This window comes from Trachymyrmex septentrionalis, unplaced genomic scaffold (genome assembly GCF_001594115.1).
Source record: "Trachymyrmex septentrionalis isolate Tsep2-gDNA-1 unplaced genomic scaffold, Tsep1.0 scaffold168, whole genome shotgun sequence".
Lineage (NCBI taxonomy): Eukaryota > Metazoa > Arthropoda > Insecta > Hymenoptera > Formicidae > Trachymyrmex > Trachymyrmex septentrionalis.
The window spans coordinates 299,732-320,574 of record NW_017304842.1 but is presented as its reverse complement, the minus strand read 5'-3'; the positions used below and the strand labels follow the sequence as shown (position 1 = coordinate 320,574).

General features: G+C 30.7%; 1 protein-coding gene across 4 annotated transcripts in view; it reads right to left on the bottom strand.

Annotated features, from left to right (window-relative positions):
* LOC108746357 (lysine-specific demethylase 4B-like) overlaps positions 1-9,519 on the bottom strand; it is a 19,052-nt gene extending 9,533 nt beyond the window's left edge. The window contains exons 1-11 of one of the 4 annotated variants that reach the window (XM_018483071.1): positions 9,378-9,519; positions 6,057-6,847; positions 5,730-5,935; positions 5,267-5,622; positions 2,452-5,126; positions 2,157-2,339; positions 1,769-2,068; positions 1,499-1,690; positions 1,220-1,333; positions 1,034-1,126; positions 793-891 (exon numbers count right to left, since the gene is read on the bottom strand). In XM_018483071.1, the coding sequence (XP_018338573.1) occupies positions 793-891; positions 1,034-1,126; positions 1,220-1,333; positions 1,499-1,690; positions 1,769-2,068; positions 2,157-2,339; positions 2,452-5,126; positions 5,267-5,622; positions 5,730-5,935; positions 6,057-6,830 (4,992 nt within the window). In that variant the 5' untranslated portion in view covers positions 6,831-6,847; positions 9,378-9,519. Of the gene's footprint in view, positions 1-649; positions 892-1,033; positions 1,127-1,219; positions 1,334-1,498; positions 1,691-1,768; positions 2,069-2,156; positions 2,340-2,451; positions 5,127-5,266; positions 5,623-5,729; positions 5,936-6,056; positions 6,848-8,749; positions 8,889-9,377 lie in introns of those variants that run through there. The other 3 variants (XM_018483072.1, XM_018483074.1, XM_018483073.1) reach the window with 3 other exon arrangements.
* Between the last annotated feature and the right edge of the window lie 11,324 nt (positions 9,520-20,843).

The window sequence follows — 20,843 nt, the reverse complement described above, 5'->3', positions numbered from 1 at the left end:
TCTTATAATTTTATGAGAAAAAATTCTCACTTAATTTAGGTAATTAGTTGAAATTTTCACCTAGAGTAGAGAAATAAAAAAAAAGATTAAAAAAAGAAAATTATGAGAGCTCAGTTTAATATAAAATTAATTTAACATAGAAATGTCTTTATATTTTAATGAAATTTTTAATATTCTCTAATCAATTTTTAAAAACAATTATTAAACATTTTTTACATTATAATTTTCTTTAAAAAAAAGAGACAACCAGGAAAGAAGGAATATAATTCTGAGTTCAAATCATATTTAAATAATTTTTTTCTTTTTTCTTTTATATATTATGCGATTTGATCAGTCTCGGATAAAGATCGTCATAAAACATTTGTTCATAACAGCAATATCAACAATACTTTCCATTGTTGCCGTTAAATACACATACATGTGTATAATATATATTCTTATTCAATAAACACTAATAAAATAGCTTACATTATGTACGATATAGAATGTATTAGACAAATACACAAGCACAATACTGTAAACTAATAATTTAACATAAATGAAATTATATATATTTATAATCTTCATCGTTGGAAACATCGGTTAACTAAAACAAAAATTATTGGACGTAAGGAGAAAGTAAAATTTTTAATCAATTCAATCAGTCCGAAATTGATTAATGATGTAATGAAGCTGCGAGATGACAAACGAGATTATAAAATATAATTTCTACTACGACATTTCTATTTACAACAGGAAATTTCTATGCTCTTTTCTCTTAATAATTATTTACATTAATTTGTTACAACTCATTCAATCATAATTTTTCAATTGTTTCACTTTTCTTTGCGCCTCTGTTTCACCTTCTGTGCCATAAAGATGAGATCGGTGCTTCATTTCAGTCGCAACAGACTTTAATAAACCAACAGGGAACAGAAAAGAGTAAACATAAGAACAACGTAAGTAATAAAGGGAAAAAAGAGATAATCAAATAAAAAGAACAAGCCACGTTCAAAAACATTACATTATGATATTAATTTCTGACCAAACTCACCAGACGAGAACGCACTCTTTTTGGCATTTCTTCTTGTAAACTGTAGATGTCATTACGTTTTAAAATAAGTTGAGAACCATCCTCGAAAATCACCTAAATAGAAATAATATAAATCGCAATTAATAATTATGTAATCAATAAAGAATAAATTAATCTCTATATATTGAGATATTAAAAATTACTTACAGTGAACATTATTCGATGATTTGTACCTTCAAAGACAGCATTATATATTTGACCGTCTGTCCAGTTCACCGTCACTGCGGCTCCAGGTAGTGGTGTATTTCCAGGTTTATAGTTCTAAATAAGTATAAAATATATGTATAGAGCATGTCAGGAATAATACTGTATGTTTTAAAACAAATTTTAATCTTTAATCATTAAAGATTAAATTTGTGTAGGAATTGATTGTAACTGAATGTAGAAATTGGATTAAACTGATAAGAATGCAATGTTAAAACTTACAGTTACATCTATAGGGTACAAATCATCACTGAAGCTTTTATCATCAAATGTAACCATATAAAAGACGGTATCCTCGATAGCTGCTACTTTGGCTTGATAATATCGTTTGTTACGATGCTTTGCCCAAACTGTTTCTCCTTGACGTATCTGTGGGATCTTTTCTTTACCTTCATCGTGTTCATTACATGTTACCTAAATGCCATAACATTGACGTTAACATCTAGAAGCTTACTGATATAATCGTGTTTTACGATTTAAAAAATACTGTACCTGAAGTTCCTCTGAAGTATACACCGGTATGCTAAATGTAACACCTGCCGCGAGACCACAAGACGGATGAAACACGTTATTGCACTGATTACATTTCAAGCAAGCTCCACCGTCTTGGCTGCAGAAACAACATTTCTTGTGTAATGAGTCCGCGACGATCGTTAATACATTGATAGGATCTTTATTTATGGCATCTTTGAATGTGGCTCCTGGTACCATAAGCGTACATAAGATATGCGCCCATCTGCTATCACTGGTACGCTTTAGTGGACCACCAAACATTGGGCACATACAACACATCTGTGTTTCGTAATAATAAAGCAGAATTAGATAAGACATAATGTTTAATGAGTGGCAAAAAAAAAAAACAGATTTGTTAAACACTAACCGCATCGTTTCTGCCAGCTTTACACCTGTCGCAGGCCCAATTTTGGATATCCGTAGGTAATATAGTTATACCGTAACAAGATGCATGAACAGTTACATGACATTCTCTACATCGTAAAAGTTTGTTATTCTCCGATTCCATAGCCTGTTCCTTAGAATTTGCTGCGTAGATAGTGGCTGGCACCTGATGCATATAAATTATTTTTCAATAAATATATACTTTTGCAATTTTTGCTATATATTTAAAAGAAGATTACTACTGAGAAGTTGATAGTTATTAAGTATTATTTTCTTACCCATATTGGTGTACTTTCAGGTAGCATAGTTGATGTACAATATTTCCAATCAGGTGGCATCATTCTACTGCTTCCGCTTGTACACAAGGCAAAAGTAGCACATATTGCACAATGGGACACTTGAGCGCTCCAATAATCATTGAATGCTTTTAGCAGATCATTGTTTGGTACATTCGGATAAATCATATCAGAAATATGCCCTGGGATTATCAATGTTGACTGAGAACTACAGAATTGTGGCATATCGGCATATTGTGTTGATGTAGATTGATCTTTTGTGGGTTCTATCATCAAAGCAACAGTTGGAGTAGCAACAGGCATAGTAGTAACCACAGGAGTAACACTTATAGGAGTATCGGTCATAGAAGCAACATTTGCAATAGCTGAAGGAGCAACTGTTGCAACATTTGCAACAGCTGGAGGAACAACTGTTGCAACATTTGCAATAGCTGGAGAAGGAACTGTTGCAACATTTGCAATAGCTGGAGGAGCAACTGTTGCAACATTTGCAATAGCTGGAGAAGCAACTGTTGTAACATTTGCAATAGCTGAAGGAGCAACTGTTGCAATATTTGCAATAGCTGGAGGAGCAGTGTTCACAGGAACAATGGTCGAAGGAGCCATGTTCACGGGTACAATAGTCTTTGGAGCAATAGCCAATGGTTGTTTTCTTCTTGTTGTAGCTTTTTTCTCTTTAGGTTTCTTTCTTAAAATAGGTGCTTTATGTTTTGATTTAGACGAATTCAAATGTAAACAAAAATCTGTTTGCTTTTGTAAATCTTGTACCTGTGTCTTATTGTCAGATATATTGAAACGCTCATCTTCGCGTAACATGTCTTTTTGCGTATTTGTAATTCGTGATAGCATGTTAGAATCAGTCATATTTATTCGCGTATCAACAGAATTATCAATTTGAGTTTCAACGAAAGTATTCACAGTGTTAGATTGAGAAGAATTCGGAGATACATTATTATTTGACTTATTATTTTTTGCCGATGTTTTCCTACGTGATGTTCCTTTTTGCAATCTATGACGCGTTGGTGCATTCTTAGTAATTTTTGGCATAGCTTGTTTTGAACTGCTTTGAACTGCAGATGCAGGTAACAAAAATGCCGGTATGTCAGTGTTTTTATTTTGCACACACGAACTTATAGGTATCAATATAGGCCGAGGACCTACCAGGCTAGATAACATTGGAAATTGCGATATTGTATTGGGCATTGCATTTGTCTGTGGTGCTATCGATGATGGATTTAGAAAAGGAATGATATTCGATTTATCTAATGCGACTGCTTGAGACGTTTTAGGAGCATTTGGATATATATTTTGCAAGGATGTCTCTGTTAATTTCTTAGAATTGTTGTTGGTATAGGGTAAATTTCCCAAATTTATTTTCATCTTTAAATTTGTGTTAGGCTGTTTAAATGGATTAACGTTTGGAAACGTGGGTTTGCAATTGATATTGGGCACCTGAGTAATAGCAGTATCAGATGGAAGCCTCTGAATAAGTGAAAATTCTAATGATGGTGGAGCATTTTGAATTGTGCTATCGTTTTTTATATACTGCATTTCCGTTTCATCTTGTAAAACTGGAGGTTTAGGATAAGCTGGTCGTAAAATAAGAACATTATTTTTTTGTGAATGTTCAACATAAATCTTTGGTTGCATAGGTTGTTGCATCTGCTGATTTTCAGTTTGTGATTTGGGAGGTGTAATTGATGACGGTACATTCAAACGAGGAGCTTTTAACAAGCTTTTATGAGTATTACTTTGTATTGTCCCGCTTTCTGTAAACACATCTATATTTTTGTCGTTTACATTTGTAAACTGTTCTATTTGAGCAACTATGGTTCTTGTACTTTCGTTCTGAGATTCAGAATTTATGTTCCGTTCATTAGCAAAACAGTTCTTTTCGAAATTTCTATTTGTAAATGTCATTTTTGAAGAATCACTGCTATCATTTGTCGGTGAAATAGTTATTCTGCTTTCTGCAACACTCATTAATTCTGTCATGTCTTTTTTGTCGTTGTTAAATGCAGAACTTTTTATCGAATTAATATTAGTTGTACTCGTAGTTTTCTTATTAAGCTCATTACTAAGCGAAACGCTTAGCTGCATTAAATTAAATTTTTCTTGGCTATTATACGTATTATTTATAGCATATATATTAAGATCATCTAATGCTTTAGCTTCAGTTTGCACAGTAGCATCTGAAACGTTTGAAGTTGATGCATCGAAAAACGGTATATTGTCGCGTTTGCGTTTACCTTTGGACACACGTTTTGGCTTCAATTTCTTCTGCTCGTTATGTTTTGTACGCTTTTTTTTCCTTTTGCCATCTTTTTCAATAACTGAAGGATTAAAATCATTTAAGAGATAATCCTCTGTTTTTAGAGGATCTATAGATTCTTCAGCTTTTATAATAATTTCGTCATTATAATTTCCTTGAGGCACAGGAAATTCTTCCATATTTTCCTGGGATATGTATTCAAAAGTAGACATATCATCTTCAGTTTTAACTACATTCACATTCTGTGCATTAATTTTGCTGGCTTCCTTCTTAGATTTGGATTCAATTTTTGGTTTTTTTTCTTTATCTCCATTTTGTTTTTTCTTTCTTTTCTTACTTTTCTTGCGATTGTAACCGTCATCATAGACAGTTGCTTCATCAATTTCTAAAATAAAAGTATATGATTAATAAAAATTTGCAAATCGCTATACGTGAAATATGTAATAACAAAGATTACAATAACAAAAATAAAAATATAATTATTTTACCCATTTCTCAACAAAAATAAAAATGTAATTATTTTACCCATTTCTCCTGCTTTTAGCCAAATATCTTCTAAAACCTCTAATTGTTGTTCATCTGGTGGTTCTTCTAGTTCATCAAATTCAATATCTTGTAAGGCCTTTTTAACATCGGGTGGAATATCCGCACGGTTCGCAAGTTCTTCCATGTTTATACCAGAATTCGTGCGTATAATATTCTTTTGCTTATGAATCATATGTCGCTTATTTTTTGGTGTTGCACTCAAATAGCCTTGTGGTAATTCACCATTGCTATTATTACTACATAATAGATCCATTTGTGACGGCATTGGTGCAGCAGTCTGCCTAGGATCTTCAGGATGAGGACCAACATCCTCACCACGTAGCCACAATTCATACCTGTATAATCAGAGGATTAGTTATAGATAGTAAATATTTAAATGTAAATGTATTGAGTTTAGTAATATTATAAAATTAAATTATTTTTAAATAATTTAGATACATGCCTATCTGGTTGAAAACGTTTCACAAAGGTATCCATAGATATTTTGACCATATCTTTACTGCAGGTACATTGCGTAGCTCTTTTTCCATATTCTACCCATCTAGGTGCTGCAAAATTAGTAGATTCGGCGCAATTGAATCCATGGTTAAAACCAGCATGATAACCATATGGAAATGTAATCATTATTTCTCCAGCTTCCTGCGTTATCTGCGAGAATAAAAATACAAAAGATACATAAAAAGCTGACAGAAATATAAAATTAAGCAGCGTAAATAGAAAAAACTTACTAAACTTACTTACTAAAAAACTTACTAAAAAACAAACTTACTTTATTACATGGAATAGAATACTGCCTTAATATTTGAGGAGATATAAGAGACATTTTGTGGCGCAAGAAGGCCTGGCAATTTTGATAGCTGGTTGGGAAAAAGCCACTAGCTAGTCTCTCTAATCTACGTCCATGTTCCGGAGGTATAGCATACCACGTTTTTGGCGCACCAAAATGTAAATAATTTATGGAATATAGATCCATATCTTCTGTATGCCAGGCAAATGTAGTTTTCCACATTCCAAAATACAGATAAGCTGTATTAACGCCATCGATGGATATACCGTAATCCTTATTAACGTAATCCAGAATTGTTCCTAAATGATTGATGTTCCATTCTTTCACATCTGGATCCGTTAAAGAACCGGATACGTCTGCGCCATATATCGGCGCCACGTACGTTATATTCTTCCAGTATTTCCTCTCCAAATCTTCATAGTCGAAATGACGAGGAGTAGCATAACGATCAGAATTGGCTAATTTACTATATTCTTGTACGGTCATTGACTTCTTTTGAATATTAATTTGTTGATAAAGTCCTTGTTTTCCAGTGACAACTTGGCAGATTGGCGCTGGGATGGTAAGATCTAACTCATCTAGATTATAACCTTTCTTCCTGGGAATCCATTCGGGTGGTGGTATTACTTTTGCCAAACCAGCCTTCTGAGCTCCTCGACTTTCCATATATTCCACATATTTCGTAAAATCTTTAAATTCTTCATATGTTGGTCTAAAGACCTGTATACGGGGTATCCCTCTTGCATTACTAGCCATCGTTGAATTTATTATAACTGCGAATAAAAATTTTTTTATGTTTGATATATAATAACACTATAAACAATTTTAATTATTATTATAATACTATAAATATTAATAAAAATATATATTACTTTTAAGTTATTGTTAATTATACATAATTGTTAATTGCCATTTAATTATTTAATTTTTTTGTTTTATATAATCTAATATTTTACATCATTTTTAATATATATATTTTATATTATTGTGAGGCGAGGAACAAAACCTCTTGGAAAAATATCATTCACAATATTTGTTTCCATAATCGAAATTAAGCGTAGCAATTTTACATATACAATGTTGCATTTTATTTAGAGATTACAAAAATACACATAAATTGATATCCATAAAAAAGGGAGAATGGTTATCTCTCTTTAATCCTTAAATGCTTTTTTATTGGAATATCCAACTTTTTTCCAATACTTTTTTCATTGTTTATTAACTTTTTTAGTAATAAAGATACATACATATTTACTTAGTATGTTTCTTAATATCTGGCATTTTGACTGAAAAACAAATTGTTTACAAAATGTTAATTTTTACGAAAGTTATAAGCAATCGAATTGGATTTAGTATGTCATATCCTTAAGCATTACATAAGATCTACTGAGAAAAATATACTTTCCAACAAGCTAATGTTATTTGTCTTTTAATGTTATTTGTTTTTTCATCCTGAAAAAAAGTTTGTCATCAAAATGATGACAAATGACATCATTTTGCTACTTGGGAATTATATTGTTCTCATAGTACGGCGCTTAAAGATTTCAGCAAGCTGATGTTATTCGTCATTATTTTGACAGCAAAATGATGACAAATAATGTCATCTTGCTACCTGGAAAGTGGAAATTATATTGTTCTCATAACGTGGCACTTAAGGGTTAAGCATTAGAAAAATATTATACCCAGGCAACATAAAACATTTTAGCAATAGTGCAGCAACATGTTGGAATTATTGTCATACTGGGTACTAATACATAGTAATAATTTTTGCAATAATGTACTGAATTTTATTGATGGAAAAAGACTTTAATATCTTATACATCCCAAAACAAAATATAATTGCACTTCTATCTTTTCAATTAAATTATAATACATAAATGAACTATGCGATAAGACTGTGTAAAGCAGAGATATTGTAAAGATATTAAAATTATCAAAATTCGTGGGACATGATTACAGAAGTATAGTGACATGATAAAACACCTTCCTTCAATTACATAACTGAATTATATCGACGCAGAGCAATCATTTTATTACACTATTTTGCATTTCATACTAACTGTGTTTACCATAAAAAATTTAATTAATTCTGGGATCAATTATAATTACAAAAAATATGGACAACCAAGCAAATGCACACGTTTTAAACAATTTTTGCTTTTTGACTAAAAAAAAAATAAAAAGTATTTAATAAAAAAAAACATACAGCGTATTTACTCCATAATATATGCAACTCATTGAAACATACTCCTCATTGATTTATTGAATTTCTCACAAAATTGTCTTAAAAATTTCAAAAATATATTTAAAAAGGCGTTATTCTACAGAAATAATAGTACGTTTGTATTTTTTTTAATAAATAATGTGTAATATATGCATGGCTTAATAATTTTTATGTATTCTTCCTTCACTCCATTTTTTTAATTATAAGATCGCTATTTTAAGACATTTAATAAATTTCGTGAGTAATTTTATCAGTGAAACAATTTATTATGTTTCCTAAGGTTCGAGCATAAGAAGAAATATTACGCTTCATTGATGGGTGATGTTTCAGGATAGTATTGAATCACGCTTGTATGCTAATTACATTTTTTGGCCGGACCGATACGATACTCCCGGCAAGTGTTAAAAACCAGCATTCGTATTACAGCGTACAATATATAAATTAATATTACGCTGCTTCTCATTCAATCTTCGATAGAAACATTCCACACGTGGATCCCGCGTTCAAGATCTAAGTAGGATGCCCATCAGCCCATGTGCGACTTGCGTAAATAAACAGCGGCTGCATCCGATGACATGAGGAAACAAGTTGAGACGGCAATGAGGAAGACAAGGAAAACAAAAAATGTAAAAAATCGAACACGTGATCAATGAGATGCCGAATAAAAAGCGTAGTACGATAGAAATTTGAAGCTTTCGAAATTACAATTAAAAGGAGTGAGAGAGGGAGGGGTGGCGATGATGGTGGTGGTGGTGGTGGTGGTGGTGGTGGTAGTGGTGGTGGTGGAAGGAGTCTATAAACAAAATGGTAGTTATCTATTGTTGCCAGGATTCCCTCGGGTGGATACTTTTTCGTAACGGACAATCCATCAGATACACTTGACATCCGCTCGTTTCACTGCGCGAAATGACTGTTTTTTTTTCAGCAATTATCCGATTAATCCGATACGTGCGTGAGTGACTGTGACGGACGCGGGGGCATGTTTGCGTGAGTTCAGCGATAGCATCGAGACAGCGAGAAAAACGGGTGGACAGGAGCGGCGTCGTCGCGTCTGGATCGCAAAAATGAACGGTACTTACATCTGACAAGCCTGGGGATCACCTCTCCTGTATCAGTACCATCGTCCGCGAAATGCTAACGTGAATACCACAGTTTCCGAAGACACACACACGCGTATCGTCGTGTAGTTTTGCTTTGAGCAGCTTTGAGTCGCGCGTCATCCGTACGTATACGGCAAGGTGGCGTTCCAGCTCAACTCCAGATTGGGTCGCGCGACCGGAGCGCCATCTGTTGCGTGCGAGATTCGAATTTTCGGCGTTTGTCACGTACGCCAGCGGTGACTTCGGTGAGCTAGTACCGTACATCAGCGACGTAACCCTGGATGCCGCACTTAAAGGCAAACTTGCGTAGCGACAAACTTGTGTAGCTGCATAAAGAAAATTATCCAATTGCATTTTAGGTTCGTCTTTATAATAGAATGCGATTGGATAATTTTGTTTATGCATAGCTGCATAAACGTGTGCATAAAAAAATTATCCAATCACATTTTTTTTATATAATGACTCACGTAAAATCCGATTGAATAATTTATGCATACATTTATGCAACTATGCAAGTTTGTCATTGAATAGATCCTAAAGCGTATATTGCGCGTGATTTTTACATTCTTGTTTATCAAATAAGGATAAAAGGTAGAAAAACCCAAGGTTAGAGAAACGAATAGGTTGAACTTCGATTAATTTCTTTGATAGTTAATTTATCTGGCAGAATTCTGCATAGTAAAACTTCTGTATCACTCGTTTCAAAATTATTTCTAATGTTCTTTTTCACGAATTACAATAATAACTTAATAATAATATATCCTAATAATATGTTAATAAAATAGTAATTCTAGACAGCATCATAAAGAATTTAAAAAATAATTCTTTCAAATCCTTGATTTATAAATATAGTCCTTATATTTACGAAAACAGAAAACGCCACTGTCTCCATCTATCGGCAATGTCACGTACTACTCGATTTTTTTCAACTCATTTTGAACAAATTACGTTAATTTATTATAAAAAAATGTAAAAAATGAATCTTTTTTTGAATTTGTAATAATTATTTGTGTTATCTGAGATATTATTTGAGAAGTCAATTAATTTTGTTGAGAAAGAAATCATCTGCAGTTTTATTACAATATTATAATATTTAATAGTTTTTAGGCTCAATTGCACTAACTATATAATACCTGATTTATGCTTTGATTTTAATTCTAAAATTCAGCCAATGGAATATAGATTTCAATTAGGATTAATTAGGATTAGCAATCCTATTGGCTGAATTTTAGAATATTAGAGTTAAGACCAAAGCATAAACTAAGCATTACTTTAAAAGGATTCTAAAGCCGTTTGTATTACCGATTCAGTAGGATTTACATACATAGGACTTACATACATACGATTTATGCTGGCATTGACATATTACTACACAATACTACACCAATATCACACGCGCACATTCAAATTTTCTAACTACCTAATCTTTTATATTAGGTATCTAATATAATTTCAAGATCACTACATTATTATTAGTTCATACAGTTCTTAGTCCAAACCAAGATTGTTTTATCAAAGTATAAAATTTCCTAGACAGTACAGAATATTTATGATAAATATTTATTACTAATCATTTTTTGAAATGTTATATAAATGTTTTATACATATTTTATATAAAATTTTATTCGAAATATTGTTAAAATATAAACTAAATATTTTATGTAATATTTAAATATAAATATAAATAAATATTTCTAATAAATGTTTTTTACTTGGATTATATATAATGTCTTATTAAGTATTTTTATAGCCTTATTATGACATTTACAACAGATATTTTATAATAAATGTTTATGATCTGCGCAATTCAAACCACAAAAATATTTACAAAATATTTAAAATTAATTTTTTAAATATTTACAAATATTTTGTCAATATTTTATAAATATTGTGCTGTCTGGGTTGTATATAAAGCAAATATTGTTGCGAGTCAACATGAGAAGCCGATAATTTAATTAAGCTGTAATTATTTTTCAACTTTTTTTTTCGTTTTTTACTTAAATTTAAAGATTTAGATTTATACATTATCGTTTAGAGCTAGCGCAGACAAAATTTCTGTAATAGTAACCTTAAAACATGAACTTAAGCCGATGAGCCAATCAGGATACTGCTTTAGATCTACGTACTTTAACATACTCTAAATAGAAATAGCAATAAACTTATTCATAAGGCGAGTTTCAATCGGTTAAAACTTATCTTATTGCTTAAGTTATGGATAAGTTTATTATTATTTCTATTTCTATTAGATTACGTAGACCTAAAGCAATATTCTGATTGACTCATAGGCTTAAGTTTACGTCTGACGGTCACTGGCCTAGTTTTCACCGAGAGTTTAATCCGGATCAGATTGTAAGAATCAACCAATTACAATCGAGCATTCCCCTGTTACAATTGAACGATAGGGGAATGTTCGATTGTACAATAGTTGGTTGGTTCTTACATTTTGATCCGGTTTAAACCCTGGTAATTAGGCCACTGTTATGGAATTTTGTGTGCCGCAGCCTTTAGCCCAGATCTTTATACAGACAACAGTACTTCGATACACAGCGCTATTGCCCGTATGAGTCTAAAGCCTATTCTACATTCTACAATAGTCGTAAGCGTAGTTATAAGTGATTGTAGTTGTAAGAATTGATTAATCACAGTCAAATGTTCTCCTTACATTCGACTTGATTGGTCAATACTTACAACTACACTACTTACAACTACTCTTACGATTATTGTAGAATAAGCTTTAAGCCCATTCTACATTAGACGCAAGCCGATCGCAAGTTTGTTGCGACAGCCAATCTAAAGCTTGCATTTTGAAAACAACGCTTTATAACAAACTTGCGATCAGCTTACAACTAATGTAGAATTGGCTTAATGTAGAATGGGCTTTAAGGTGTTAGAGTCCCTCTAGTAAGAGTCAAGTCATGAGACACCGATCTCCTGATTGGTCAGATTTGAAGATACTTTCGAAGTGAATCTGTAAATTGGTGTGAGCAACTGTTTCATGGTATAGAAATCGCGAACGCAAAATCGGACTATCAATTGTCAACCATAGTGGAATTATTTTTCCGGCCGGTTTTGACACCCAACAATGGCGTCCTTTTGCTTTTATGTCTCAACTTTTACTAGAGGAATTCTATAAGATGCCATTTTATGTTGACGCTTGACACTTAAGATGAAATCACACGGTACGGAAATCAGCTTGCGTGACAGAAGATGTGTGATTCGAACAGTCAATCGTGGGAAAGACATACGGGATAGAAAAATGCGGAAGAGCGCTGATTGGCTGTTCGAATCACGCATCCTTTGTCCTACATGTTGATTCCCGTACCATGTGATTTCACTCTTATTTTTAGCGTTAAAAGACGTCACGTGGCTATTCTGCTTGACGCTAGCGTCAAAGAAGTGAAGTTGAATTTGTCCAACAGTTAGCGTCACTGGATCTTCGTTAATCATTTCGATTCAAAATAAAAAATGGACTTCGACGTACGTAATTAATTTTTACAAATTTTACATCTTTTAAATTTTGCGACTTTTAATATTATAGTATCGTATACAAATCAAATAATATATCTTAAAAATACATTTATTATACCTCAATTTACAAGGACTGAAAGATTATAATTAGCTAAATATGAAATAATAATAACAAGTTAGAAATAATTTAAGAATATTTGTAGTATTAAATTTAATATATTTTTCAGGATGAATCCCTCAATCTCGTATAAACATAATGTGGGTTATGTGAAACGATCTGCGAGCAAGTACATATCGCGAATCATGCTTGTTTAAAACGTTATACACAGTACATAACTGAAACTGATACATTATATTTTTATCTTTTAATTAAATTAGCTCCTATAACTGTTATTAAAAGAGATAAACGTTTTATTATACTTATTATTTAATATATATTTTTATTACTTAATTTAATACATGTTATTATTTAATATCTTGCAAATGATGGAATGACCGTAATAAAAAGTAGAATGCCAAGCATAAATAAAAAACAAATAGTAACAATGCAATCACACAAGAAAAATATAAGTAATATACTTGAAGATTATATCAAAATAATGTGAAAACTTTTTTTATCGTTTCTAATGTATTTAAGTTTTGTATTTAGATTTTATTATACCCACAAAACGAATATTATCTGAGCAAAATTCTTATAAGAAATTCTTGTAAGAACCGAAAAAATTCAGATGAAGACTTAAAAACAAAACTTAATCATGATGATGAAGAAACTTTCATTTTAGAAGTTACTAGAGTCCAGTTCCAGTTACAAGAGTCTCTTTGGAACTATAAACTTTTATTATCACTACGCACATAACATAAAAATCACAAACAATTTATGGCAAGGAGTAGCAATGTTTTAAAAAATGGAAAAATCACAGCCAATGAAGCTAAAATAAAATTTAAAAGTTTACATGTTTATATACCGATGAATAATAAATATTAAATAAATATAAAGAAATATAATATTTAAAATAGATTAAGTTGTCGCTCAAAATTCGACGCTCGTAAACTCTTTTCATGGATTTCAGTTGTCGCTGACAATTGTGGTCACGTGATTCTTTTGACTCTAAAAAACGAGGGTTTCAGCGTTACATGAAAAGAACCTTTAGAGTGCTATCCCATGACAGTCGAAATTTCGGAAAACGGAATCTCGGAAAAGTAGAATGGAGATCTACCAGAATTAAAATTATTGAGATGCATTACTATTCGTCTGCACATATACGTTAAATACAAGATTATTGAAATTGAATTTATATACGTATAAAAAGAAATTCATTAATAAATAATTGTTCGATTAGTATTTATCAATATATAAGTATTCATTTTTCCAACATATAAATATAATTTATATCGTTGAGGATAAAATTGCGTGCTTGTCGGTCTGAAATTTTTGTGGCTGGGTTTTCCATGAACTAATATTTCCAAAATTGTAAAAAATAAGAAAATTTATTTTAAATATTTTGTGAAAAAAGATAATTATTATATAGTAAAAGAATCTACAAGAAAATAAAATTTCGATATATTTTTTATTATAACAGAAGATAATGAAAGAATCTTTTAAATTAAAAGACCGTTCGAAATTACAATAACAGTCTGTTTTTCTGAAAAAGCTTCATGGGAAATTCAGCCACAAAAATTTCGAACCGACAAGCACGCAATTTTATCTTTCCAGCAATTTTATTTTTCCAGCATATAAATATAACTATTTATTTGTTGAGTAAATAGTTATATTTATATGATGGAAAAATGAATATACATATATAATATTAAATGAATAGAGGAAAGTCATTGATATCGACATACCACTTTGTTTTTAGACAATATTTCTTAAACAAAAGGTAAAAATAAAACTTTAAACATAAATACAAACTGAAAAGTGTCTTCCATCAGATAGCAGTTTTTATAATACTGTTTGCAATTTTGCAATAATTAATTGTTTCGTAAGGTAAGCAAAAGTGAACGTCTGACAAAATGGCTCCAAAACTGACACAGTAGGCAATGTTACGTAATCCTCCCTATTTTTTTTTTTGGCAGGAATTGTCTGTATAAAGTACGTACATAAATGAATGTATATAAGATATTCCAGAATCTTTTCACTTTGTTATAAAACATTTTTATTAAATTATATGCATATTTACTTTATGCTGTTCTGCAAGATGCAAATATGTAACGCGATAGTTTTTCTAGAGTTTTTCCATATATGCATGATTGTCTTTAGCTCTAATAGCTGTTTGGCACTATAAAGCAACATTATAAAGATTAAGTTAGCTCATGATCTATTTTTTACAGATAGGTGTGGCGGTTTATACTATACCCCAATTTTTAATTTAAAATCGTATTATGAAAAAGCTAAGAGAAAAAATAATATAAATAAAACTGATTTAGGAAATTACAAGCATTTAAAATGACGTAATATTATCAATAATATAGTCACTATTATTAAACTACGCAATTTACAAAAGAAAATCGTAAGAATTTTATTTTCGCATTCGTAGAATTCGTTTTTACCTGATTTGGTATAGAAACAAGCCACAAAGATATGAATTATGAGTTTGTACTTCTTTAATTAGCTAAACAGATTATGGTTTTATTAGTATTAATAAAGTGCAATAGTTAGTTTCTGAGAAATAAGGGGGTGTCACTTTAGGAAATTTATGTCTTGGCGACTTTCCTCTACTTATCAAACCATTATTTATTAATAAGGCAATTAAAATTATGCTATAAAAATCTCTCTCTCTTCCTTTTTAAGCGCCTAAAATATACTCTGTGAAATTGGAAAAAATCTAAAGAAAGGAATGTATGCATTTAAAAATTATTTTTTATCGCACAAATTTTCATCATTATTAATTAAGTTTTTTACTTATAATAACAAAGTAAAATGAATTTGATAAAATTTGTTTACATTTAAAAAAAATTTAATTAGTCTTACGGGGCTTAGAGAGACATATCATTAAAGTTGATATTATTTATTTAATTTGGTATCCGAATTACATGGAATTTAACTTTGTGCCAATTGTTGATATCAAATCTTTTTTACGAATGATACATAAAATTATGTGGAATTTAACTTGACATCAGTTTTGTTGATATCAAAACTTAATTAATTAATTTGTTCAGACAATAAAAGCCTATATTTTCTTCTCGCTGTCAAATCTATCAAAAACATTATATCTCAGAACGTCACGTGTTATTGATTAATTTGAAAGATACAGGATCATGGATCAATATTCATAATCAGTTCTTATATTCAAGAAAGAGTCTTAAGTTTTGTATTGAGAGAGAGGGAGGAGAGAGAGAGAGAGAGAGAGAGAGAGAGAGAGAGTCTTTGATGTTATGTATTGTATAATACAGAAATATAGAAGATTGACGTAAAAGCACGAAATTTTTTTCTCCTTGTGATTTCTCTGACACTGAGCATCAACGCATCGCGGCGTGTGGGAATCATTTATGTAATCAATTCCTTTTTTAAAAATATAAAATATGTTGTAGCATATTTCCGATTGAGAAAAATTTATCTTAGAAACCTTATTTATTATTGTATGATTACCTTATTTATTATTATATCAGAACAAAACTAATCATAAATTTAAATTAGAAAACGATGTGAAATATATAATAAAAATAGATAAAATATGTAAATGAATAAAATATGTAAATATGTGTACGTATTGACAAAATATTTAAAAATATGTTTTTATATGTGAAATATGCAAAAATATGCAAAAATATGCTCTTATGTGTAAAATATGCAAAATATGCTGTAACATATATGATTTTCTACAATGTCTTTTTTGTTTGTCCTGTGTGTTTTCTGTTTCTTGCTTTTTGCTATTTTTTATCTTTTTTTGCTTCTTATCTGATTTTTTGTTTTATGTCTAAGATAAAAATTCAGAAGGAACAGGAACACACATAGCAAGAAATACAATTGTCGATAAAATGGTTGTAAAGAGGGAAGAAGCAAGAGGTAAAAAGCAAGAAACAAGAAACAAAGAGGACATTGTAGAATCAGCTATAGGGCTCAAAATGCAAAATTTTTTATGAAACAAATTTGTATTTAGTTTTATTTCTTTATTAGTCAAACAAAAAAAATATGTCCTATGCATATTTTGATTGTCCTATTAATTATTAATAATGAATTTCTTTTTATACGTATAGAAATTTAAGTTTAATAATCTTGTATTTAACGTATATGTGAAGACAAACAATAATGCATCCCAATAATTCTGGGATTGGTTGATCTCCACTCTATTACTTCTCCGAGATTCCGTTTTCCGAAATTCCGACTGTCATAGAGCAGCATCCTAATGTAATCGTCAATCCGTACTTTGATACGGACATAAGATGTACCGTAAGAATTAGGCAATTATAGTCAAGAATTTTCAAAAACTTTCGGCTCTGATTGGCTAACTCTTGGGATATATCTACACAACTTGCATAGCTCTATATAAAGTATATTATCCAATCGCATTTCTCTCATAAAATCGCACGTAAAATGTAATTATTTTCTTTATGCTGTATGTTTATGCAGCTATGTAAGTTTGTGTGGATATATCCTTACAATACATCTTATTATTGTTATTATGATAAGTGCAGTATGCAGGCCCAGCAAACTAAAACTTTCTCTGTCTTTTTGAAAAAATCAGAGACAGAAAAGGAGAAAATTTTAAAAACTCACTTAAAGGAATCCTAAAGTCATCCATTTTACCGATAATTTTTTTTTTAAATACATAAATGTTTTTTTAACTGTCTTTATATACATGGATTTAAAAATCTTTCTTCTCCACAACTAAAGTATAAGGCTAGCGTTCCATGAGCGGAAATTTACAGCGGAACGAAACAGCGAGACCAATCACGATCGCAGAAAAGAAAGCAAAATAATGACTGCAGAGTTGTGATTGGTCGACTGTTCCATTCCGCTGTAAATTTCTACTTCATCCTAGTTAGAAATAATAATGGAATCGACATCATTTCTGATTGGGATGAGATGTCAGTCTTATGGTTACTGTTATGGAAAGTGTATGCAGGCCTCCTTACGACTGCCGCAGACAAAATTTCTGTAACAGTAATCTTAAGACGTGAACTTAAGCTGATGAGTCAATCAGGATACTGCTTTAGATTTACGTACTCTAATGGAAATAGAAATAGCAGGAAACTTATCCATAAAAAAACGAGTTTCAACCGGTTTAAATTCACCTTATTGCAAGATTATGGGTTTACTGTTATTTCAACCCCTCCTTTTTCCGTTAAATTACATAGACCTAAAGCAATATCCTGATTGACTCATCGGCTTAAGTTTACGTCTTAAGCGGGAAGCACAGACTTTTACATAATGCATAACACGTAATGCATAAGAAAATAAATTGTGCTTCCCGTTTTACAGTCACTATTGCGGAATTTTGTGTGCAGCAGCCCTTAGGGACACAAAATATTCTTTATGTTTTATGATCCTTATATATGTCTTTATTAAACAAAATAAAAAAACATAAATAACAATCGGAGCTGGATCTGTAATGCTTTTAAATAACTTCTATGTGAATTTATATACTAAGGCTGTATATTACTACCAGTTGTCAATACAGTATAGTACAGTGATAACAATTTGATTGCGTTTATAAATTCGAAAAATCATTTTGGTGCGTAGTTCAAATAATTACATAATTTAGTATATAAATTTACATATAGAAATTATTTAAAAGCATCCAGCTTCAATCGGAACAGATTTCTAGTTTATCGATTGTGTTCTCACATGCACGATGTAAAATAAGATTCTTATTGCATAAATGATAAAATAAAAAAAAATGAAAATTATAAAATAAGCGAAAAAATATAACATAATAAGAATATATTGATAATAATTAATAAAGACTTATCCAGATGAATTTGCATAACATATGCACAAAATTATCCAATTGTATTTTACACGTGTCTTTATGATAGAAATATTATTGGATTATTTAATTTCTTTATGAATAGTTATACAACTATGCAAGTTAGTTTGAATAGACTTTTGAATAGAAGTTTAGAAATTTTTGATCAAGTTTACATATTCGCAAGTACCATTATTTTTTGAAAGTTTTTAAAGCTCAGTTTACAACTCACAGTTAACGCTTAATCCGAAGTCCAACTTATTTCTCATATCTTTCTAATTCTAGCATTAGAAAGAGATGAAGAATAAGTTAAACTTCGGTTAAGAGTTAACCATGAGTTGTGAAACTGGGCCTCGTTCCATTGCACAAATGATACATCATGTGTATTACGCGTGAAACGGAACGCACAGTCTAACTACAGTTGACAATTACAATTGATGGTTGCCCGGTTCTATTTTAGCCAATTACGATGGACTCGCTACATCGTGATTGGTCAAAGTAGAATCGGATAATCATCAATTGTAATCGTCAATTTATAGTCTGATACGGGCATAAGGCCGGTATTCACAGCCGATTCTTCATATTCTTGTACTTAAAATTAGCTAAGTACAATCTTAAGATATCACGAACCAATCAAAGGGCTGTATTGGCATCTTAAGACATTACTTAAGACGATCTTAAAATAAAAACAGACTATGAATACCGCTCTAAGTTTACAAAGGATGAAGATTTTATCTCATGTTTCGTTTCCCTTTCCCCCAAGAAATACAAAACTTCTTTTTCACGCTAAAAATCATCGAGAAAAGATCGTTACTTGTCTAACCTCTAGCTAAAGTCCGATCGAAACTTTGACTGAAACTGAAAACGAACACTCATTACGTGTCAATTTCGACTAAAATTATACAGCTCTTCATAAATATTAATTTTAATATGTGTAATTATATATATTATAATATTTCAATAATTAAATTATGATGTTTATGTAGAAATATTTATGTAGAAGTTTATGTAGAGTTATATTCTTTGGCCAAAATTGACACACAATCAAAATTTCGATTTCGGCCGAACTTTAATTATTGTTTCAACAAATTATGGCCGGAATTCATAGTCAGATCTTACATTCAACTCCGTCTTAAGTCATCTTAAGAAGTCACGAACCAATCAGAGGGCTGCATTAGCGTCTTAAGTCATTACTTAAGACAGTCTTGAAATAAAAATCGACTATGAATACTGGCCTATGACATTTATAAAGAAAAAGTATATGATATATAAGCATATCAATACGTATGGCCTTCATAGGATTCCTATTTTTTAATTTTGGTTTCGGTTTTGATTGAAATTGACATGTAGCTGAGTGAGGTTCAGTTTCGACAAAAGTTTCGATCGGACTCTACCTCTAACAATAAAGACTATGTTTCAATATATAGATACACACTGTTAGTATAGAGAATCTATAATATACGTAAAATAAACTATAGATTTTCAGTACTGGCTGCAGTGTACAAGCAACAAATTGGCAACAAAATAGTTAAATTTTTGACTAAATTTTTGATTATGTTCCAACTCGATTTGCTCTAGTGGGGGTTCAGGTAATAAGGATTTATCTTCATAGGACAAGATTCAACAAAAAATATGTTCATATATTTAATAGTTTTTAATGTTTAAGAAGATTTTTCTGTTAGTTTTATCAATTTGACTTTGGATCGCGTTGTCAAGATTAGGTCAAGATCATATCGATTTTTTTAAACGAAAACCCTTATCTTTTGATTACACATTCTTGTAATAAAAGAAACTTAATTTATCACAACAGCTTTTTAAAACATTATAACAAAATATTTTTTTATTAAGTACTTTTTGAGTTAGAAAACTTGAAAATTACTGTATCGTTGGCATTAGTATTATCTATAAAATGTTGATAAAACCTTTTAAACATTTTAAATCTTTTAAATGTTTCGCAGAATTATGATTTTGACATCATATACTAAGATCAAGGCCTTTTATTTTCATTTTTAGTATAAACCTGAATAACATTTATAAGGTTTTCATCATCAATCGAACCGTAGATAAT